Source organism: Myxocyprinus asiaticus, chromosome 6 (assembly GCF_019703515.2).
Source record: "Myxocyprinus asiaticus isolate MX2 ecotype Aquarium Trade chromosome 6, UBuf_Myxa_2, whole genome shotgun sequence".
NCBI lineage: Eukaryota > Metazoa > Chordata > Actinopteri > Cypriniformes > Catostomidae > Myxocyprinus > Myxocyprinus asiaticus.
Genome location: NC_059349.1, coordinates 44,646,555 through 44,671,907, shown reverse-complemented (window position 1 = coordinate 44,671,907; position 25,353 = coordinate 44,646,555). Strand labels below are relative to the sequence as shown.

General features: G+C 38.6%; 1 protein-coding gene across 5 annotated transcripts in view; it reads left to right on the top strand.

Moving 5' to 3' along the window:
* Positions 1-25,353, top strand: part of LOC127442774 (zinc finger E-box-binding homeobox 1-like) — a 45,549-nt gene that overhangs the window by 397 nt on the left and 19,799 nt on the right. The window contains exons 1-6 of one of the 5 annotated variants that reach the window (XM_051700949.1): positions 791-1,028; positions 11,846-12,007; positions 12,141-12,191; positions 14,768-14,914; positions 15,122-15,324; positions 16,607-16,712. In XM_051700949.1, the coding sequence (XP_051556909.1) occupies positions 1,013-1,028; positions 11,846-12,007; positions 12,141-12,191; positions 14,768-14,914; positions 15,122-15,324; positions 16,607-16,712 (685 nt within the window). In that variant the 5' untranslated portion in view covers positions 791-1,012. Of the gene's footprint in view, positions 1-790; positions 1,029-7,134; positions 7,264-11,845; positions 12,008-12,140; positions 12,192-14,767; positions 14,915-15,121; positions 15,325-16,606; positions 16,713-25,353 lie in introns of those variants that run through there. The other 4 variants (XM_051700951.1, XM_051700948.1, XM_051700947.1 and 1 more) reach the window with 4 other exon arrangements.

Genomic DNA, 25,353 nt, shown 5'->3' with positions numbered 1-25,353 from the left:
CGTGTGGAGCAGAGTAAGGCAAACAGTGCTGTCTCTTTAAATGAGTCAGCTCTACAGTTAATATCAGCTGCCCTGGGAGAAAGAACTTGGTTTCGCATCTTTATTATTTTTCTTGACAACTGATGGTGCCATAAGCCAATTTCCATCATCATTTACTCACAAATGTAATTTAAGACACAATAGCGTCATGTCTTACATCCAAAAAGTAAATGAAAATTTGCGTGCCAACTTTAGATAAATATATCCCATTTAAAAAAATATATGTTTTACTTTATTTAGAGTAGTCTAAAGAACACACTTAGTTTTTAAAATGTTTTTTCTTCTTCCATTATGGGTGCAAGACTGTACTACGAAATTATGAGCTAACATAGCGACAGCGTTACTGAATGTTCTTGGAGACTTTTATTTATTTATTTATTTATTTGCTTACATGCACTTATTGACATTACCAAGTTATAGCAACGGTCTGGGGTTAAAAACTGCAGACAGTTTTATCAAGAAAATCCATAATCAGGTTTATCCAGTTAATTTCTTCAATGATAGCTTTTATGCACTTCATTATCTACAATGACTAGTTTACTTTTTCTTTTCTTTTTTTGCATGGTCAGTAATGCAATAGTCTCCTTCTCTCGCCTGGTAACCCGCACAGAATGAATGTTGATATATGGTTAGATGTCGCTCTCTCTTTAAATAACCTCTCCAGTAATCTGGTAATATAGTCCACCGTGCAGTCATGAACGGCAGCATCGCGCTAGTACCTTTTCCTGCCTGTACGTGCGTATGACAACGAGCGTCGATCCGCCCGCGACGTAACGCGCACAGGAGCCGTCAACGTGTTTACCTGAACGGCGAGGAGACAACGGAGCGAGCCAATGTCCTCTTTAACCGTTCATCACACTCCTCTCGTCTCCAGAGCAGTGATTACACAAACGGCGGAAAGGAAACGGTGTGTGAAACGCGATCTGCCCGACAGAAGCGAGAGAGACGAGGCGCCCAGCACACGCAACAGCAAATGGCAACTTGTGCAGGTAGAGAGAAGATGGTGTTTGATATCAGACGTGCATGTGGCATCGTTTTCATCACACCCGTGTGTGCCTGCAGCTCATATTTCTGGTTCTGTTTTCTTTCGCTTTCATCCACTGGTGACATTTAAGGCGTCCTCTCTTAGCTGGAACACGGATTGTTTGGTTTATTTTTATTTTTCGCTCGGGTGTCCAGTTTCAGTGTCTTTAAAGTGCTCGGACTGGTTTTCTAAGGAACTAAAGTCGCGCATAAGGTGGTTGTTGGCGCTGTTTCTGGTCAGCAATAAAGCAGATCTCCGTTACCCAGTTATTTTCCCCGTTAGGTATTTATGTAATGGCGGTGTGGACCGTTATTTGCTGCAGTGAGGGCGGGGCGGCTGATCTCGCATGTCGGAGACGAGCCAGGTAGGATAGGTGACGAAACACCTACATAGGTGCTTTTATTGGCGTGCCTTAGTAATGCATATTCGTACGTAAGATATACACACATATGCTCGTATTTAAGTCATGTTTAAATTTGTAGGGGAACAAAGGCAGTCTATACATCCCAGCGCGGACAGGTCCAGGGAGGAGCTGCTTCACTGTTTCTATCTTAGTCGAGCGTAATTACACGCGTGATACACAGCTTAGTCTCATGTTGTAATTGGTTTTGACTGATCTGAGCAACTGTTAATGGGGTATCAATGGTATATAAATACACAGCCGGAGTTCGGCGAACAGGTTTTTGGCGCGGACTGATGTATTGTGTGATGAACGCAATGCGTGACGTAAGCGCGGCGTAACTTTTGTTTGCGTTCTTCATTGCACTGCTTCACAGGAGGACTCGCGCTTGACATGTCCAACAGACCATACGAATTTAGGGCGTTACTGCACGTGGGAGGCATTCGGAAATGAAGTCACACCGTGGTCCATCCGAGGCTTATTTTCATTGGTCCAGTTAGTCAGCCTCATGTTTCAAGAAAAATGGGTCGCATCACACATCATGTTTGTATGCGTCTGTGGTTAAGTCATTGATGTGCTTGTATTTAACTGATGTGTGGACTCAGTGCTGCAGTCCTCTCTCAATGCTAGTAGAGAGGACATGCTATTGCAATAGGTGAACAGTACATAAATGTACATCTCCCTATATTTGCCTTTAGTATGTTACAGTAAGACAAAGTGAAACAAGAAGAATGTTGTTGTTTTGGCTTTTGATTCGGGTGAACCATTTTTTCAATAAAAATTTGACATTAGATGAAAAAGGCCTGTGCTTCAAAGGAGGACACTTCTTTCCTTCCCTTGCTCTCCCCCCTGGCCTTTTCAGTCAACCTTTGACCTCTACAACCACACATGTTAGCATTTATCTCTTCTCTCTCTGGTCAGCAGCATGCTGGTTTTAAGTTATTGTGTGTGACTGTGTGTGTGACTCTTCAGGAATACCCAACCTCTGGTTTAAGTTAGAAAAAATTATGCACCCTGTTAATAAATCTCATAATAATAATTCAAAGAGTATATATATAGTAATACATATGTTATTACTTACGTTTCCCTCAATTGTTATGCATCATTAACTGTAAACAGTCTTAAATAGTTCAAGTCTGGTAATTTACAGATATATGATTAATTTGATCAAAAGTAACAATGTGCAATTATCCTTATTGTCTTGTTAATATTATTATATTTATGCTACGTTAGAATATAATATTAATATTGATTAATAATCAAGATACATGTGAAGTGGACATCACTTTTCTCTGGTGTTTTTAAAGGTGTCACCCAAATCACAAAGAATTATTAGATTAGATGCTGCTATGAAAAAACCATGAGTGTAATTTCACACACTGTTACTTTTTGAACAAAACAAATGTAAATAAAATTAAGCATGGTGGCATGTGACATAAGGCAAAAAATATGGCATAACTCTGAGCTAATGTCTATTGTAATGGACACCCAGAAGTAACTATTAAAACATTGAGGGATGTCCCGATGCCAATACTGGTATCAGAATCGGGTCCGATACCACGCTCATGTACCTGTACTCGTGCTTGTAAAAATGCTCCAATACCAAAAACTATACCATCTGATGTACGTATGTCATTATGTAAACATTCAGCACACAAATTAAAATCACATTATGTCTTAAGGAGATTATTTAACCGCAAAGACTGCGATTTCATGAGATAAATATAAAGTTTGCATGTGCTGCGTGCTTCAAATGTGAGTGCTTGTCAATGTGTGGAGACAGTGTGCAGACATAAAGCCACAAAGTGCTGATACCTTTTAGAGCTGCTTGGCTCATATACAGAAAACACCATCATGAGCATTGCACGCTTTTTTGTAGCAGATGACAGTGAGCAGAGTTCTAATTCACTTTATAGCGGGAGGCACATACAGACTACATATTTATTTAATGAAATGGCAGCCTTTTGCAGTATAATAATCACATTTGGTCACATAGTGACCATTTTTTCCGGAAGTGAGAAGCTAATGTCAAAACACACACAGGGAAAGGGCTTCAAAGTAAATGCTTCCACCAAAATAAAAGCTCAATTTAAATGGAAAAGAAGTACGACAGAAAACTGTAGTTATGTAATATTCACTGTAATACTACTAATAGTAATAATAAATCCATAGTAATTGTATAATATTTCAGCAATATCTCACATCTGTGATGCTCTGTAGTGCAGCACTTTATCTGACAAAAATAACTACAAAGTGGTATTTTGGATTGTGCTGTGAGGTTCTGTATAAAAGCACTTCATTTGCTAAAAATAATACAATATTGTTGAAAATTAATTGTCACTTTGGATGCAAAGGAGCCATAAATGGCATCTTCCTGTGGATGACAGACATTTACAGGCCATGTTAACCCCTGGTATTTAAATGCATTTCAGGTGATCCATTTAAAACGAGATGACGCTAAGGACAGGTGTAAATAGGGTCCAAAATGTTTAAGATTTGTCCACTTCATCCAGTTTTAGTTTCACTCACTTCACTTCATGCTTGTAGCGTAAACACGCATGCTTTCGAACACACTGTAGTAATGAGTAATGTATGCAGTCATCAAATCAGAGACACTCCCCTTGAAATCTGAACACAAGTTATGTTACGAGACACATTACAACCAAGTGTAAACGAAGATGTTTCTCGCCTGAAAACTTGTGATAAGATTGCCCAAAACGCATCCTAATAACGTGTAAACAGGGCCTCAAACACACATCTGACTGGCTCTGTAGATTTCGTAGTCATATGCAGTTTTTTAGCTGCTTCTTTCTAGAGTGTTTATTTAGAGAAAAATTATATTGCTCTCATCATATTGTTCTCATTTTTCTCTACATCTCACACTTAATCTTCACCCTCTCCCCCAGAGTGTTTGTTATGCACGTGTCAATGTGTTGTAAAGGTATGGTGCAAGTAAATATATGTGCGGGACAAACAAAGACAAAACGAACACCTGTAGCCCAGGATTCTTTTCACACTTCCCTGTTGATGGAAAAGGGAAATGGAAGGGCATTAAAGAGCTTTTCACATTTTACTCTGTGCATGTATAGGGGGGGCTTGTGACTGCTGGGAATCTCTTTTTGCATGCTAATCACTCCCAGTGGTTTGCCGCCTCTTTGTACGGCAGGGGGAACGTTTCTCAGGGTAAGGGGAGGGTTCTTCTCATTCTTTTTTTAAGGGTGGGGGAGGGTTGTAGGGAGGGACTTGTGTTCGTGTGACTGGACGAAACAGAAATATGTTGAATGAGTTTATATGGATGAGAGAAAGAAAATGCACTGATAGCGTAGATCTGGTACAGTGTTTAATTGGTCTCACGTGGGTCATGTGTACATGAGAGCTCCTTTTAAGCAAAAGGCAGGGGAGAAACAGCAATTTTAGGTGACAGCTGCTCCCAAGTTATTCTAAATTGATTATGTCCCTAGACACACATGCATGCACACACACAACACTCAAACATAAACACACAAGCACACTACATTTCATGCCTAAAGGGATGGTCACACAAGGCATTGAGCACGCAAACTGTTTTGGAAAACGCAATATACCAGGATATGATGTCATGTGGGAGGGATTCTGGTGTAAGTAAATAATATACACTGCCTGGCCAAAAAAAAAGTAGCTGTTTGGATTTAAATAAGTAGATACTTGAGCCTATGATTGGATCATTATTGCAGTGATTATTATGTTTCAGTTGGCAACAATTCTTTTATCCCTAACTGATGCAGTGTGTAGCTTCTCATTTCTTTTCTTTTTTTGAGACATTTGAATTGTAGATGTTTATTAATCAATATAATGACTCCCCTGCTCTTACTTGAGCCAGCACTAAAGAAAATATGCCCACCCCATATCTTCCCAGATTTTTCAGCTTCTTGCGGGGAAAGATGCGTTTCTTGAAGAAACACTATATCATATTTCTTGCGCTTAAGAACAGAAATAACCTTCCTTCTTTTTATGGGGTGCCCCAACCCATTTACATTCCATGTGGAGAGAGATAACCCATTCACATTAACATTTGACATATTGATATAATAAAAAATAAGAAGAAATGAGTGTGTCAAAAACAAAATTATACAGACCACATTCCCCATTAATGCAACAATCAAACCCCGAACTTCTCCCGGAACAAAACAAACAGAAAAAAGAAAAACGTGCGCATTAACCCCGCGCACGACAGCGCCAACCGGCGACAATCCCTCCAAACTCAAAGAGTCCATGTATGCCCTTACGAGAGCCCCCGTGACATCTTTGCCATCGGACTGCTCGAGTCCGGTGCTTCTGCACAAATTTTGTGAGGCACAATTACAATAACAGAAAATACTTTGTAAAACATACCCCAACCAACAGGCAGAATAACAGAAAAAACATGTAGATTCATTCACAGAACTGTCTTGAAGGTGTGTTCCTCCACAAAATAAACTCCAGCTGATATAAAGCCGTTCAGTTTCCTCGGACAGACAAACAAATGTTCAGTGAACCAGCTGTTATGAGTGCAGCAGATGAGGTAATCATTCTACTAGGAGGCATAAGCACAAAGAACAAGCATATTTAACCACAACTGTCCCGAAGTAGTTTAATTCCACAAAACAAGCTCCAGCCGTTAGGCAGAGCCAGCGCGAAAAACAAAACCGGCATACCGGTTCCTCGGATGATCAAGAGCCAAACTAACTCGGAGGCCGCGCAAAAAACAAAAAAAACAAAAAAAAAACACCATAACTTACTCAGCCCATCAACTTTATAAAAGACGTCCTTTATGTGAGCATATAGATATTTTGTGGTCATTCAAAGTGTCCATTCTCGATCTGGCCGGGAACTTCAGTGTAACAAAAAAAATCTTCCGTCAATGCAAAAGTTTCTTGGAGTCATGCCACAAAACAAACTCCAGCCGCTAGGCGGAGTCAACGCAAAAAGAAACAAAAATGGCACCCAGCTTCCTCAGATAATAGAGTTCCTGAACCGCGAGTCAGTCCACTAATATAAGAAACATCGAATAGCTTACTCCAATGTATTTATAAAGGAGAGTGCCTGTTTTGGACAAGTAAATACTTTGCGACCATTCTTCGTTTCTATTCTCAGTTTGGCCGGGAACATCAGAGCAAACTAGATCTCTTTCTGATGTAAGAGTTTCTTGCATTCCCTGAACCGATCGCGTTTCTCTCGTGGAATTCGCAAAGTCCGGGAACAAGAAAATATTATGGTTCTTCCAAGAAAGCTTCCCTTTGCTCCTCGCCTGGCGCAACACAAGATCTTTATCGGATGATTTCAGAAATTTGGCCAGAATGCATCGAGGCCTATCTCCCTCAGCAGATCTGCGAGCCGGGACTCTGTGAGCTCGCAGATTTCCAGCTTGTGGCCTGTTATGTCCAGCAGACTCGGGAAAAACTCGTCCAGGAATTTCACCATATCTCTGCCCTCTTCATGCTCAGGAATTCCAACAATTCGTATGTTATTCCTTCGGCTCATATTTTTGAAATATTCCAGTTTTTCCTAAATTAATTCCAAATCTGTTTTGGACGCGGGCGGATTAGCGGTTAATTCCCTTTCCAATGACTCAAGATAATCTATTCGTTTTTCAACTTCTGTCACTCTTGTAAACAACTCAGAGAATTTTGTTTCCATCGCTGTAATCGATCCTCCAAGTCAGCAAGAACCTTCGTCAGCATCACCGACATGTTGGACAACTGATGCTGAATATCTTCTCCCGACGTGCCGTCCAAATCGAGTCTCCGGTCCGCAGTCCCGTCAGTGGCCTCAGCTTGAACACGTAAGTGTCTTTTAATGTCTCCAGAGTCTGAGAATTTTGACTTCTTTGCCATATTTACCTCAAAGAGCAAGTATGTAATTGGGTGTATCGAATCTCACCGGATCACAACATGAAAATAATTAAAAAACTAGCAAAGTTTGCAGAGCTCGTGTCTCACACGTCTGTCTCTCAGCTTCTCATTTCTTAAACAACCATGTCGGATGACGTATCCCTTGGTCGTGGAAAAGATGTTACTGTGTTTCAGAAGGGGCAAATTATTAGCCTGCATCAAGTAAAGAAAACATCTAAGGAGATTGCTGAAATAAATGGAATTGGGTTAAGAACTGTCCAACGCATTATTAAAACCTGGAAGGATAGTGGTGAACTGTCAGCTTCACGGAAGAAATGTGGTCGAAAAAAAAAATCACAAATGATCGTGATCGGAGATTACTAAAACGCTTGAAGCCGCATCGTAAAAAAAATTACAGTAGAACTCGCTTCTATTTTTAATAGTGAAATTAAGAGCATTTCCACACGCACAATGCGAAGAGAACTTACAGTATTGGGACTAAACAGCTGTGTGGCCACAAGAAATCCAGTTGTTTGTGAGGCTAATCAGAAAAAACGACTTCAGTTTGCTAGGGAGCATAAAGATTGGACTGTGGAGCAAAGGAAAAAGTTCATTTGGTCTGATGAGTCCAGATTTACCCTATTCCAAAGCGATGGGCACGTCAGGGTAAGAAGTGAAGCGATGCACCCATCATGCATAGATAAAGTTACTGTTTACAAACAAACGCTCTGCCCCGTCACTTCCAGGTTTTTTTGGTAGCTGGGAAAATAACTGCTTTCTGATGGCGCTTTGCTCAAACTGTGCTGAAACTGCCCAAAAAGTGCTGTTTGTGGGGTTGAAACACCCCATTTCCCACAGATTAGGGCTTCTTTAGATTTCCACCAGATCGTTGCATCAGGAAAAATTCAGGGTTGATGATGATATTTCACGGGTCACCGTCATTGTTATTGCGTCTGCTATATTAGACACAATTGACCCGCAGCAGCTGTTGGTGGATATGAACTTTTTTTTTTTTTTTTTTACAAAGAAATCATACAAACTCAGATCACAAACAGCTGTTTTTAATTTCCAAAGTGCTGTCACTGTGACAGATATGAGGTCAAATATGATCTAATGATGATCTTATATGATCAGGATCACTTACGATATAACGGTAGGAACGGGACCCGTCTCCACCACTGCAGCACATGGACTACTGTTTGTGAAAGGATAAGTGAATAAAAAAGATTTTTTACTGCTAAAATGATGTCTTTGCATTGATTTTGAATGCAGTAAATAATATTGTTCAATCAAAAACGGCTGTTATTACGTTTTGATATGGAATGTGATCATATTGAAGTAAGATTCTTATATAATAAGAAAATTATTATTTATTGTGTGTAGGTTAATAATTTAAGCAGTAAAGACACATATTTTTTATTTTTATGTATCACATTTCTTAGGCTTTAGGAGCGTGTTAAACATGTGAGGATGTGTACTCATCAAACTGTTTCATGTCCGACATGATCATACAGGCTCATTGAACCAAGTTTAAACTTGTTTTGCTGATATTTCAGAAAAGAACCTACATAATTTCTTCACTGTTAACCATAGATATTCCTTTATTATAACATTTATTAACATTAACAGACATTATTACATTCTGTAAATCTTAAAAGATTATTAAAACTGCAGTGTTGCCTATTTCCACCATTGAAATCTGGTGCTCAAAGAACCCGGAAGCGGAGTTTCCTGCGGTGTGACATCAGAGTGATTTCATCTATAGTGCCCACTGTAGTGTTATGATCTGGGCTTCAATTGGTCAGGTCTAGGCTCAGCAACATTATGTGGCAATAAAATGAAGTCAGCTGACTACCTTTACATTTTCTTTGGTCATTTACCTGAATGTAATGAATGACCAGGTTATCCCATCAGTAGATTTTTCTTCCCTGACGGCACGGGCATATTCCAGGACGGCAATGCCAAGATTCATCAGGCTCAAATTGTGAAAGAGTGCTTTAGGTAGCATGAAAGTCATAGGGATGTGCTGGAAAAGACTTAATGGAGTGGTTCGACTCTCCTGTCATCAATACAAGATCTCGGCCAAAAATTAATGCAACTCTGGATGGAAATACATTTTGTGACGTTGCATAAAGTTGTCGAAACAATGTCACGACGAATGCGTGCCGTAATCAAAGCTAAAGGTGGTCCAAAGTAATATTAGAGTATGTGACTTTTTTTTTTTTTTTTTTGACCAGGCAGTGTATCACAAATAACAAATAATATTAGGGCTGGGTATTGATACAGATTTCATGATTACGATTCACAAGCTGTCAATTCGATTCTGATCTCGATTTGATATCGATTCATATGGGTACATTTCTGTTACAATGTCCATTTTGCTTACATATAAAATTAATTCTCTCTCAGCTAATACTCTTAATTATAAAGGAACCTTCTAGACAATCCTTCTAGGTTCAATTCGAAAATATACATTTTACAAATTATATTTTATCATTAGATTTTCATCAAATTGGTCACATTTTAGCTTTTGAAAAATGTTAAAAATCAGTCTATTCCATCAATTAATGTCTTCAAATATTATGTTGCATACATATTTTTGTTAAATTTTTATTGTTTACTTTATAATATGTACTATTTACAAGTATTTACATTGATATGTAGAACATGTGCTTAATCGGTACTGTCTCTTTAAGACAATCAGCTTCAGCCAGTAAGCACATATAACAAGAGAAGATGTGTGTAATTCCTTTAGCGCATCCATGTGTGATTAAAATTAAATATTTATTTTTTGTTTGTTTGTTTTTAATCAGCAACTGACTGTAAAAAACAGAAAAGGTATTAAATGAGACATTATTCAATGACATATGGATCCATGGATCTCGTCTTTGGACACACAGAACAAGTTAATCCCCATGATAGAGGGTTGCCACAGACTGCAAGATCGATCTTGGGATTTAAGAATCGATATCAAGAAAACTGCGATTACATGAGACTTGAAATCATCTGGTTATTCTCTGCTTTTATTTGTATTTAAATTTTTAAGCAAAATCAATAAAGCAAAAAATGTAATGACCCTCGGCAGGGGCGTTGACAATGTAATCGGATATAGCAATAATAAGGCAATTATCGCTAAAATATTTTTTACATATCGCCCAACCCTAGAGCCTGCATGTGTGTGTCTGATGTTAAGTCATTGGGTGTGTGGTGGCAGCAGGTGCACTCTATAACGAGCCAAATCACCTCATAATAGGAAATGCCACATGAAATGGGGGTTGCCATGGTGACTTGATTGTGTTGATTATGAGGTCACACTGGAACAGTTCTACCTGTCAATACTTTGTCACTCAGGTGGTGCTGTGCAAACACACCCATAAAAGCAGCACAAATGTGTTGGAGAGTCATTCAAAGTTCACCCAAAAATGAAAATTCTGTCATCATTTACTCATTTGTTGTTCATATTTCAAAGGCATACAAGACTCAAATGGAAAAAAAAAAGTACCAGAGAGCTCTAGATCAAAATTTAAGTCACCCTTATTCACCACACACTTTTTACCTTTATAAGGCGGTATGTTTTCTAATCATATAAAAAAGGTCAAATACTTTAACCAATTTATTAAAATAAATGATCTTAGTAATTATATCTTATGTTTTACGCAAAGATATGTATATCTAGGCCTAGAATACAATTTCTTTGCTCCCACATTTTAAATTCCAGGGCATTTTTATCACTTTTAGTAGCATTTTTGCCCCAAGCCTCTGTTAATTTCTGACCCTGATGTCAATTCAGATGCAGCATTCTGGCCTCCACAGCTATGTGCAATTACCTTGTAACAACAGATGTGAAAGAATAGAAATCTTAAACAGGAACTATTTTTTTCATAATCTGAACACCTTTACATCACTTCCTGTTGACATCCTCTAATTCTGCCAGCAGTAAAGGCATTATAAGAAACTGGACGTGCTCCTTATAAACCAAGCATGTTTAAACATCAGATTCACAATCTGTGTATTCAAAAAAACACATGTGATACATGCACATCTGGAACCGTTCTGCAGATAGACACATGCATACACACACTGTACACTGATCTAAAAATATGTGAATCTCACTTCCTGTCTTTAAGGCACCAATTCTACCTGCAATTGTATGTGTGCACATATTTTTGTGCCTCAGGGATGCGAGTGTGTGTGCATGTTTAACGATGCATGTAACCTCTGTTCATAAGAATCTTAAATAGCTTAGATGTACAGTCAATTATTATGGGTCAATATCTGTACACAGACACAAAAGGCTAAAAAATACTGTAACGGTTACTGAATAGAGACATCAACACAAAACAAAATCTTCCATTTGCAAACAGGAAATAGTCTCGAGAGGTGTAAATGGGTGTGTTAGTTTGGAGCTAATCTGTTTTTACCAGGATAACAGATGGCCAACAATTCAATGAGAGTGTGGATAATCCTGCAAATGAAAGTTTGGGAACATTGCTGAACCTAAACTGAACAGGTCATTCTTTCTCTCTAATGTAGTAAGGAGTTTTAGCAGTGTGCCGGAGGCAACCTCGGATTCAGATGATGAAGACAAACTGCACATTGTTGAGGAGGACAGTATTCCTGATGATCCTGACCAAAAGGCCTCAGTATTCCAACTCAAATCAGCACAACAGCTCTCTAGTGCATGCACAGAGGATGGTGAGTAAACAAACAATGAAAACAAATCAAATATCTCCTTAAAACTAAATGGAACAAAATGATAATTTATCTAAACAATAAATAAATAGTTTTATTTATTTTTTTTATTTTTTTTAACTTTACTTTATTGCAGCAGATGGCAGACTGGGGCCAGATGCTATGATAGAAGAAATAAGGGTCAAAGGTCAGTCTAGTGCAACAAATACTCTCGGTGCTCATCTGAATTTATATATTTTTATATGTAATTTATAGACTTTTTGTCTTAAAAGGATCGGACAGGAAATAATAGAGGGGAAAAGGGTATATGACACATAGACTAGGTCAAATAACGTCATATTTGAACTGTAGTTGTCTGCACTTGCACTACAACATGCTACCAATGAGTTGGAGCATGTGTTTTTCCCACCAGGTCACATCTCAAAGCTGCCTTTATTTAAAGGGATAGTTCTGTTCACCCAAAAGTGAAAATGATGTTACTATGTACTAAACCCTCATGTTGTTTTAAACCAGTATGACTTTCTTTCCTCCATGGTACACCAAAGGAGATTTTAGGCAGAATGACAGCCTCAGTCACCGTTCACTTTCATTGTATGGAAAAAAAAAAAAATGCTATGTAAATGAACATTCTACCTAACATCTCCTTTTGTGTTCTAGAGCAGAAAGTAAGTCATAAGGTTTTTAAAAAACATGATGGTGAGTAAATGATGGCAGAGACTCTAGGAGGGTTGGGTGCTTTGGACAGTAAGCTATGCTTGTCATGGAAAAAAATTTAAATGACTGGAATGACTGTCTGTGAGAGGGTATTATGGTAAGATAGCTGGAACAGGTGTGTGTGAGGTCATTTCTCTGTCTCCAGGCCATTATTCATACATAATATGTCACCTGGTCCTTACAGTCCTTCATAGCACATAGAAGTTGGTCTTACTGGCCCATTTCCCAGTCATATACTGTATAAATACACACCAGCTTAATACTTAAAATTGCTGCATGTTACTAACCAACATCCAAATCCAATGTATACATTATTCAATTTTATTTGAACCTGTTGTGGGTTTTAATTAACTAGGCTCCAGTCAGGTTGGTTATGTGCTTTTCTGTACATCTAGGTGTTCATCTGTGTGTCTGTTTCAAGGTGGTAAATATATTTGATGCGGAAGCTAGGAATGCACAAGGAGTTTACTGAAAAATAAAAGCGTTACCTACATTACTTCATAATGGAAAAAAGACATCTCGTTACTATAACGGGTCACACCCAGCAACATTGTTCAGCACCAACACTGAATGGATGTCAAAAAAAGAAAATGTGAACTCATAATACAAGGACAATTGTTATACATAGAAATTACTTAAAAAGGTTTACTATTCTAATCAAGCCAACTGATTAATATATTTTGAATGTTTAACCCAATACATTGTTATACAAAAAAACATTTTTTTTATGAATTTATGATGCCTTGGTGATTAGCTATAATGACCTGTATTTGATGTGATAGTTGAGTTAATACTTCATGAAAACATTAAACACGCTACCTTCAAATCATCAGTCAGGCCACTGTTTTGGAATTATGTTGGCTTGACTAAGTCAACATACACTCACTGAGCACTTTATTAGGAACACCTGTACACCCACAGTACTTATTCTTGTGATTTTCAAATTAGCCAATCATGTGGCAGCAGTGCAGTGCATAAAATCATTCAGAGAGGGGTCAGGAGCTTCAGTTAATGTTCACATCAACCATCAGAATGGGGAAAAAATTTGATATCAGTGATTTCGACAGTGGCATGATTGTTGGTGCCAGATGGGGTGGTTTGAGTATTTCTGTAACTGCTGATCTCCTGGAATTTTTACACACAACAGTCTCTAGAGTTTACTCAGAATGGCAGCAAAAACAAAAAACATCCAGTGAGCGGCAGTTCTGTGGATGGAAATGCCTTGCTGATGAGAGAGGTCAATGGAGAATGGCCAGACTGGTCCGAGCTGTCAGAAAGGCTATGGTAACTCAGATAACCCCTCTGTACAATTGTAGTGAGCAGAATAGCATCTCAGAATACAAAACATGTCGAACCTTGAGGCGGATGGGCTACAACAGCAGAAGACCATGTCGGGCACTTTATTAGGACTATAGTATTCCTAATAAAGTACTCCGTGAGTGTACTGTTATTCTCCAAACTTGGTTTAGGGTTTTTTTTTTTCAAAATTCCTAAACCGAGACCAACATTTCTAACTCCTGGAGCTTTCAAGCAACATCCTCCAAACTTGGTATAGCTCTTCAGACTGTTCTTGAAAAGTGTGCCATGTATTTTCTAACTAATCAGACTTCAAAAATCGGGAAAACCCCATAGACTTACATTGATGGAATGTTCAAACGGGCCAAAGGAATGCTCGTTAATTCAAACTCCAACTGCCAAAAAAACAAACAAAGAGTTTGTTCTGCTGTCAGAGCAGAGACAGCTTGCAAGCTGGCTGTTTGTCTTACTGTAATGTCTGTATAACCATCAAATTTTTAAAACTAGTTTAAACCTTTTGGCGAGGCTATGTCAAGCCAACATCAAAGTTTGTCTTGACCAATTTTATCTATCGAATTAAAAATGACACCTTTACTAAAAATACAGGTATCGGTGAGTACAAAAAATAAAGTACTGGTGCATTTACTCGGTATCCACAAAATAGTATTGGTAGCAGTAGTTGAGAAAATCCTATAACAGAGAAGGGCATTTGTGTGTGTTGTAGTTGATCTGATCTACCTCTGTCTTTAAAAGAGGAGTGTGTCACTGAGGAGGAGGCAGATGATGATGTTGATGAGGAAGTGGCCGGTCAGGAAAAACAGGCGGAAACTACGAGTATTTACCCAGATGCCCCAGAGGAGCACCAGAGCACGCCAGAGAGAGGGGTCCATGATGAGAACGGTACCCATCCAACAAACATCTTTCATTTCAGTCTCGCTACATTCACCTTTCTCTCCACCCTTCTCAGTTTTTCGTCTCTACTAGTTTCTATCAGCTTTTCCTTTACAGTTTATCACATATGTCCCGTTTACACCTGGGCAATACCAGTGCACTGAACAATTCATCATTTTCATCATCTGTCCACCCATCCCTCTCTTTTTCTCCCAGGTACCCCGGATGCATTCTCTTATCTGCACACTTGTCCACACTGTTCTCGTGGTTACAAGCGTCACACTTCTTTGAAGGAACACATTAAACTGCGGCATGAAAAGAGTGACGATAACTACTGCTGTTCCATCTGTAGCTACACCTTCACCTACCGCACACAACTCGTCCGTCACATGACCTCACACAGACATGTCCGGGAGCAGGTACGCCACCCCAGTCACACCTTTATGATCTTCACACCTTTATGTGAGGATTACACAGGAAATTACACAGAGCTTTGGTTCACAGTCACATCTAATTGTCACCTAAAGCAAAGTGTACACTACACGACTCCAGCTCATCTCCTTTGATGTTTTGAGTGTGCGACTGGTCCGCGACGAGAAGTCTCAGATCTCACAACCAATGGTCTTATAGTGTGCGCTCTCCTGCGAAATGCTGAGACTAGTCGCAGATGCTACGACAGATATTAAAACTGCTTGACATTGTCATCAGATGTGCGCACTGTCCCGATGAGCGAGAGATTGACAATGAGCAACGGCCAATGAAATATTGAGAGTGCATGAGAAGAGCAAGGTATTGGGAAGCTGGAGACAAAAAAATAAAATAAATCATCACCTACATCTCACTACCTGCTGTCTTTATTATTTTCAGCTGTTTTTCTTTTCTTCTCCTTTTTTTTTTTTTTTTTTTTTGGCAAATAAGCACGAAAACAGGGGAAAACAAGCCGTTCTTAAATACTTGTTGACATGTTATCAAGAATAAACAGCGCAAGTTTGTGAATGAATTTCGGCATCTTCATTTTAAGATGCATTTTGGGCAATCGTTTGAAACAGGACCGAATGCCATAGACAGCTGTAACGAAAGTTTTTTGCCGGTTATATGCGGATTTAAAGGGAAATAAGTGTACGATCTGAAAATTTAAAAAAGCGAATGAATGAACATGCACAATAGGGAAACAGATTTGAGAAGGACACAGATTAGAAGCTCAGTTACAGGTATAGCACTAAAATAACTCAGAATTCTGCTCTAAACGTCATGTTTGTGAATTATTAAGATAAACTGCGCCGTTTTTTAGCGCTTCTTTATGTTTTTGCGCTTTATTATCTATCATTCAGTACACAGATGTAATGACTGATGTATGTCCTCATGAAATCAGAGAGTCTCTCCTCTAAATCCAAACACAAGTGGTCAAAAGAATGACCAGGTGTAATGGTTATGTGTCTTGCTTGTACACTTGTGATCGGATCACCCAAAACTAATCTAAATACCAGGTGAACACAGGGCCTCATTCGAGGATGAATGGTCGTGTAGTTGAAACACCCAGTCTGCGATCAGTCCTGTAGTGTTCGCACCAGCACGACGAAAAAAAACACAGTCACAGGGTGCCAACTGCAAGTCGTGTAGTGTACACTAGGCTTAAGACTATTCTGTATAAGTACTTTCAACCAACGTTTTGACCACCCTCCTCTCTCTCTTTCTTCCCAGCGGACTATTTCTCAGTCTGGTGGAAACAGAAAATTCAAATGTACAGAATGTTCCAAGGCCTTCAAATACAAACATCACCTGAAAGAGCACCTGCGCATTCACAGTGGTCAGTTGCATACAGAAACTACATACAGAAATTATTTTGACAGTGCTCTTTAAAGCTTTTCAAACTTTGCTAAACCTATGTTAATAGGTTTTTAAACCCGGAGTAACCCTGGGTAAATCAACCTTTTGACTTTTGTTATTTATGAAGGAAGTTAGTACAGCTAACCCTGGGTTATAAAACCTTGCTCTAGCCTGCTGAGACCCGAGTGTGACTGCTGTGTGCATTTTCCATTTCCTTTTTGATTTGTAACTACAGTTGTGGCCAAAAATATTGGCACCCTTGGTAAATATGAGCAAAGAAGGCTGTGAAAAAAAATCTGCATTGTTTATCCTTTTGATCTTTCATTAAAAAATCTAACATTTAATTGAAGTAATACAATTAAAACAGAGGAAATACCTCATTATTAAATACATATTTTTCTCCAAAACGCATTGGCCATAATTATTGGCACCCTTTTATTCAGTACTTTTTGCAACCTCCCTTTGCCTAGATATCAGAGCTGTTATCTTCTCTTATAATGCCTAATGAGGTTGGAGAACACCTGGCAAGGGATCTGAGACTATTCCTCCATGCAGAATCTCTCCAGATCCTTCAAATTCTGAGGTCTATGTTGGTGGACTCTCCTCTTCAGTTCACCCCACAGGTTTTCTATGGGGTTCAGGTCAGGAGACTGGGATGGCCATGGCAGAACTTTGATTTTGTGGTCAGTGAACCATTTTTTGTGTTGATTTTGATGTTTGTTTTGGATCATTGTCCTGCTGGAAGATCCAACCAGGGCCCATTGTAAGCTTTCTGGCAGAGGCAGTCAGGTTTAGATTTTTTATCTGTTGATATTTGATAGAGTCTGTGATGCATTGTATCCGAACAAGATGTCCAGGACCTCTGGCAGAAAAAAAGCTCCACAACATTAAAGATCCAGCACCACATTTAACCGTGGGCATTGGGTACATCTTCATCTCTGTGTGCGCCAAACCCATCTCTGGTGTTTGCTGCCAAAAAGCTCTTATTTTGTGTCATCTGACCATAGAACCCGGTCGCATTTGAAGTTCCAGTAGTATCTGGCAAACTGAAGATGCTTGAGTTTGTTGTTGGATGAGAGCAGAGGCCTTTTCTTTCATGAAACCCTCCCAAACAACTTGTGGTGATGTAGATGATGTCTGATATTTATTTTTGAGACTTTCTGACCCCAAGACCCAACAAATTTCTGCAATTCTCCAGCTGTGATCCTTGGAGAGTCTTTGGCCACTTGAACCATCCTCCTCACTGTGCATGGAGACAATATAGACACAAGTCCTCTTCTAGGCCAATTCTTAAGATCTCCAGTTAATTGGAACTTGTTAATTATTGTCCTGATGGTGAAAATGGGCATTTTCAATGCTTTGGCTATTTTTTTTATAGCCACTTCCCATTTTGTGAAGCGCAACAACCTTTTGCTGCACATCATAACTATATTCTTTAGTCTAACCCACTGTGATTGATGATTAAGGGAATTTGGCCTGTGTATTACCTCATATTTATACCCCAATGAAACAGGAAGTCATGGCTGAACAATTTTATGTTTCTAGTCACCCAGGTGCACTAAAAAAAAATTAAAATATGAATGAGAATATACTTCAGATATATTTTACTTATTAGAATTTCTAGGGGTGCCAATAATTGTGGCCAACGTGTTTTGGAGAAAAATATTTAATAATGAGATATTTCCCTTCTTTCAATTTTTTTACTTCAATTAAAGGTTAGATTTTTTGTGAATATTTCGAATGAAAGATCAAAAGGATAAACAATGCTGATGTTTTTTTCACAGCCTTCTTTGCTCATATTTACCAAGGGTGCCAATATTTTTGGCCACCACTTGTAGTAGCACCTAATAAACAAGCATAAAAAAAAAACATTTTTCTAGAGCAAATCGTTTTCCTAAAAACTGGTGTCCACATACAGTTGAAGTCAGAAGTTTACATACACTTAGGTTGAAGTCATTAAAACTAATTTTTTAATCACTCCATAGATTTAATATTATCAAACTATAGTTTTGGCAAGTTATTTAGGACATCTACTTTGTGCATGACACAAGTAATTTTTCCAACAATTGTTTACAGACAAATTGTTTCACTTTTAATTGACTATACCACGATTCCAGTGGGTCAGAAGTTTACATACACTACGTTCACTGTGCCATTAAGCAGCTTGGAAAATTCCAGAAAATGATGTCAAGCCTTTAGATAATTAGACATTTACCTTGTGGTAGGAGGTGTACTGAATTTGAGGTATACCTGTGGATGTATTTTAAGGCTTACCTTCAAACTCAGTGCCTCTTTGCTTGACATCATCGGAAAATCAAAAGAAATCAGGCAAGACCTCAGAAAAAAAAGAATTGTGGACCCCCACAAGTCTGGTTCATCCTTGGGAGCAATTTCCAATGCCTGAAGGTACCACGTTCATCTGTACAAACAATAGTACGCAAGTATATACAACATGGGACCACGCAGCCATCATACCGCTCAGGAAGGAGACGCATTCTGTCTCTTAGAGATGAACGTAATTTAGTGCAAAAGTGGAAATCAATCCCAGAACAACAGCAAAGGACCTTGTGAAGCTGCTGGAGGAATCAGGTAGATAAGTATCTATATCCACAGTAAAACAAGTCCTATATCGACATAACCTGAAAGGCTGCTCAGCAAGGAAGAAGCCACTGCTCCAAAACCGCCATAAAAAAGGCAGACTACAGTTTGCAAGTGCAAATGGGGACAAAGATCTTACTTTTTGGAAAACAAAAAACAAAAATTGAACTGTTTGGCCATAATGACCATCTTTATGTTTGGAGGAAAAAGGGTGAGGCTTGCAAGCCGAAGAACACCATCCCAACCGTGAAGCATGGGGGTGGGAGCATCATGTTGTGGGGGTGCTTTGCTGCAGGAGGGACTGGTGCACTTCACAAAATAGATGGCATCACGAGGAAGGAAAATGGTGTGGATATATTTAAGCAACATCTCAAGACATCAGCCAGGAAGTTAAAGCTCGGACGCAAATGGGTCTTCCAAATGGACAATGACCCCAAGCATACCTCCAAAGTTATGGCAAAATGGCTTAAGGACAACAAAGACAAGGTATTTGAGTGGCCATCACAAAGCCCTGACCTCAATCCGATAGAAAATTTGTGGGCAGAACTGAAAAAGCATGTGTGAGCAAGGAGGCCTACAAATCTGACTCAGCTACACCAGTTCTGTCTGGAGGAATGGGCCAAAATTCCAGCAACTTATTGTGAGAAGCTTGTGGAAGGCTACCCAAAATGTTTGACCCAAGTTAAACAATTTTTAACTTTACACTCAAAAGTCTTTACACTCAAATAGGTTTCAATGAAAAAACATTTTCTAATCAGAGGCACTTTTGTTAGCTCTGCGACCATAGAAGAGCTTCATGAAAATCAACGTCATGTTGTTGTGACACGGTGTGCCAGAAGTTTAACCCTTAAATGACAGTCTAGAGCAGGGTTGGGCAACTATTTTGGTACAGGGGCCACATCGGGCTTTAAGTAGTGCATAGGGGGCCACATTGTACTCCTTTTGGTTCTTGAATCTTTTAAGCCCAGAAATAGTTGTGTACTCAATTTTCTGAAGTGTATATGTGACTGATGGGATTATTCTGCAATTGTCTAAAGTATTGTATTGCTCTACAAAGGTAGATCATTTCTATCAGGCATTAAAAAAAAACTGAATAAAGGCTGAGCATAATTATAAATTATTTATTTTACCATCTCTACTTCCCTGGTAATCTATTATTCAATTTAACACTCCCTACATCAGGAATCTGTTTTAATAATAAAAAAATAATAAAAAATCGAAAATTATAGAACTTTGTTTGTCACAAAGCGGGCCAGTTTACTCATTTTATTCTCAAAACATTACCTGTTTACACACTGAAAGGGTCATGATGCGGGTCTCGTCAATAGTTTGTCCGCCTATGGTTTGGCTTTCAATTCAGCACATAACTGAATAGAACAGGCTGCATGACTATGATAAATGATTACTGAAAGAGTTAAATTAAAATACAGGTGCGAGGGACATTTCAAAATTACACAAATAAAAAAATACATATTCATCTCTCGCTTGCTTTTGCTCGCATGTCAATGATTACCCCTCCGCGTGTCAATGATGCTGAGATCTATGTTTATATTTTATTAAAGCTCACCACTGAGAAGGTTAACCTGCAAACTTAGTAGCACCAAACAGCACAAGCAGTCTCAAGAATCGCAAAGTGGCTGTATAACACTTTTCCTTGAGCATAATGTCGCACTAGCGAGAGCTAGAAAGAGCGCGCTCCCATGCATGGTTGCCAGATTGCACAAAATAAACATAACTTTCGACAGAATATTTTCCAATTTGCGCAAGTATAAATCTCTAATTTGGGGTTTTCATCTCTTATCTGGCAACCCTGAGCATGATAAATGCTTGTGGAGGCACGTTAGGTCCCAATGCAAGATGACTGAAATATCCAATGAAAAAACTCTTTTAGGATAAATGAGTCGTGGGCCAGATTAAACCATGTGGAGGGCCAGATGTGGCCTGCGGCCGTAAATTGCCCATGTCTGGTCTAGAGTGTTATGAACCGTATTCAGTCAGTTTAAATTAATTAAAATTATGCATTGCATATAGCGAAGCCAAATTACAACGTCCACACATATGGACGTAGGGTCGCACAAGGCTAGAGAAAGGTTAGCCCCACTTTTGTGAGGTGACCGTGAAATTGAGCTGCCAAAGTTATGTATTTTGAAATTATGCGGTGCCAGATTGTTACAACAAGTTGTTTAGTAACGGACAACCAATCAGAAACTAAACAATACTTACCTCATTAAATATTAATATGCTCTGTAAAGTTGCAGAAACTTTCATGTGCTGTTTATTTTCAGTGGCTGAGGGAAAAATGTTGAACGACTGTACAACTTGAGTGATGAAGAGACAATATTATTTTTCAGAAGAATTAAGACAAGATGAACAAGCAAGTAATAAAATGGGTCACATGCTCATCGCACGTCGTCCAGTCAATGTAATAAGCCTCACAAATATACAAATAAGAACCTTTTAGGGTTTATAAACATAGAGTGTGAAATCTCAAAACCTAACTCAGGGTAAAGTATGAACAGTGTGAGAATGGAACAAGATAGCCAAGGATTACAGTAACCCAGGGTAAAAAAGTCTATAGTCTAACAATTTCATTTGTAAAAAGGTTGTTCATTCCTCAAATACCAACCAACATTTTTACTATGCTTAATAATTTCCTATTACTAAACATATAGGACTCTATAATCTTTAAAACGCTGATGACATTTGTTTTTCTTATTAAAGGAATGTTCCAGGTTCCATACAATTTAAGTGCAATTAACAGCATTTGTGGCATAATGTTGATTATAAAAAAAAATAAATAAATAAAAAATTAAGAAAGAATCGACTCATCCCTCCTTTAAAAAAACAAACAAAAACGTTACAGTAAAAAAAAAAAGTGTTACAGTTACACCCGTTTAACATCGCTAGTGTGAGCAGCGCGTGAGCAGAGTGGATTTTTTTCGGCACCCATGTTAACAGGTTACAGCATTCACATCGGGAGCGTCAGCAGCACATCAGAGCACAGTGTCACGTGAGCTCCAGTGCAGCGGGGGTTTCCATACTTCCCTACTACTGCATATTCACCTTATTTAGCCCCGTCCTTTTTCAGCGCTCTGCGTTTCCATGTTTTGTCTCTTAACTTCCGGATTGCATTGAAGCTACTGAGAAGAGTCAATCAAAATGGATTACGTGTGGGAACACAAAGTATTTTTCGCCAAGACTTGAAGGGGTGAGTCTGCACCACCCCTTTACTACGTGAAAATGCTAGTGAAGTGTTTTGTGGTCACTGTAAATGTTCGTTTTCTGACACCTTAAAAATTTTTTCACATTACCTATAATGCAATGGGTGCATGACATGATAAGATTCTACATAAGTTCTACAGAGAGATTTTTTATGACTTTGTGTTGTCTCGTAGAGTTTCATGAGCACAGAGTCATACGAGTACTTCCACAATGTGAAGGAAGGATCTTGTGTATTTATGAATGAAGTACTCTTGTTTTAAAATCTCCCCCTCTGCTTCCAGTTGTTATGACATCCCCTTAACACTTTAAAATACTCATGATAACGTTTGGCAACTCTATAAACTGTAAATCCACTTCACTAGCTAATCACGCTTTAACATAAACAGACAACGCTAGACCGGAAGTTTAAAGAAACTTTTTTAAAGATAGCTGCGCACTAAATTTACTGATGCATAAGGTGAATGGTATGCCAAAAACAGTATCCAATGGAGTCGTATGTCCGAATCCACAGTATTCATGAAGCAGTAATAGCAGTAGTACGTGGACGTTTTGTTCTACAACATAAATTACACACTTTCGTACCTCAAACATAAATTTTGAAGGCATATTTAATTACATACTTAAATAAATAACACAACGGCTTCTAAATTCACGTTTGAGGTATGAAAGTGTGTAATTTATGTTGTAGAACAAAATGTCCACATATCTTCAAGTAATGTTTGCCACAGACCTTATTTAACTCATAATTTCAAAACCCCCATTATAAAAAACCATAGGAAAATCCCGAGGGATCCAATGGTGAATTAGACTTCCGGGTTCACCTACAATTTGATGTCATGGCTGAACAGCTCTACTGAAGAAAAAAAACTTTCAGCTGGGTGTATTCTGATCACGTCTTTTAAGATAAATCTAGGAACTGTAAAATATATATCTCCCGTTGTTACTGGAGTAATACAGATGAGTGATGGCCAGCTAAAGTCTACGGTACATTCAAATGGCACGCTAATGTTTACCTGGATGTTTCTCCCGTTTGTACGTGTTCTTCTGTTCTGTCTTGGCCCTTTAGTAAAATATTTTTTTCTCTTGTACACGTGTAAATGCTGAATGACAATAAATTGAATTTTGAAATGTACAACACTAGCATTTTTTACTTTGTTTACGTAAAGCAGTTGGACTTGGGACAGTTCGCATAAGCATGTAAGACTGCTTTCATATCTTGCGTGTAGGCTCTTATTTATTGAATACTCCAAAACTAAGTCTCATTTATTACATTTTTTTTTTTTTTTAAGTAGACAGTGTTACATTCAATGTAATACAAAATTTAGATTGGTCTTGATCCACCAGTTAAGTTTATCTTCATATTTATCTTCTCATAACACCTTTGTGAAATATTATCCAGCATTTCTATGTAAACTGAAATGTTTTTCGTGGTCGCAAAATTTAGAATTTCTTTATCTCGTTGGTACTGGAGAAATGCAGTGCTTTGTTTACCGGTGTTACGGTTCAAATGGTTTTCATGTTAACTGGAGACCTTCCGTTTTACACCAGATGTGAACGACCGGCAGCAAATTTGTTGATTCCGAAAATCATGCTCCTGACTTAATATTTTGCTCTCCATTCAATGTAAACTTACTAAACACTAGCGCTTAATCAGTTTGAGCTACCAGATGACGTTAAGACACAGCAGCCTCTTCATATTCAAATCGGTGTCTGTTCGGTGTGAGATTGTGCACATTATCCAGCAATGTGTCCATGTTAACTTGTGCCTCATGTTCACAATATTATGGCCTTGTCCGATTATTATATGAAATATGAACATCATTTTCTCGTCGAAACCCAAATATTATGCGACAGAATTAAACCAATCAGTAATTGAATGAACAAACTGCAAACATTCATAAAGCCATACTGAGTTTGTTTATTAGTGCAGACATGCTCAGTAGGCTTGGGTCTCAATAGTGACATTAATGTAGGATCAGAAAAACAAGTAGCCAAAATTACCCATTGTCAAACAGTTTACTACAGTAATTTTTAACATTTGATGACATAGTTTGTCATGTTGGCATGCATTATGATAATGTGTCTAATGGTGTAACCATTTGTACCAGACTGCAGACCATTCAGACTATATTTGTGCAAACTTCAAAAGATGTCAGTGACATTTTACAACCCCATCAGAAAGGTCTTGCTCAAATAAAGGCAATCAAAAACACCTTGCCACGGTCAGTTATTCTATAGAATAGTTTTGTGTGACATGTCATCTACCACTTTCCCCCTGCAGCCTCTTAGCACTGAAAATGTCTCCGGTTACTCATGTAGTAAACTTTCCCTGAGATGAAGGGAACGAGACATTGCATTTGAATGCAATGGGGAATTATTTTCCCATGACCCAGTTGAAGCCCTTGTATCATAACGCCAATTTTATGATTGACAATGGTGTTTGAGCCTGCAATTTTAGTTGTGCATTTGCCCTATATAAGTGGGCACTCAAACACCATTTCTTCAGAATTTTCTGACTGAAAGACAAGAACACATGCTCGTACCTCAAAACTCTAAAGTAGTAGTGCAGCCAAGTTTTGCAATCTCTCGTTCCCTTAATCTCAGGGAACCGAGTTTACATGAGTAACTGGAGACGTTCCCTGTCTATTCAGTTCACTCGACATTGCATTTGAACGCTATGGAGAACCATCATGCTGCACTATGTAGCGTCACACCCTATGATGTACCAGGGTAGAAACACGTAGAAGAATATGTATATGAGGTCACGGGCCCTTCGGGCGGTGACTTATTATGATGTCTTC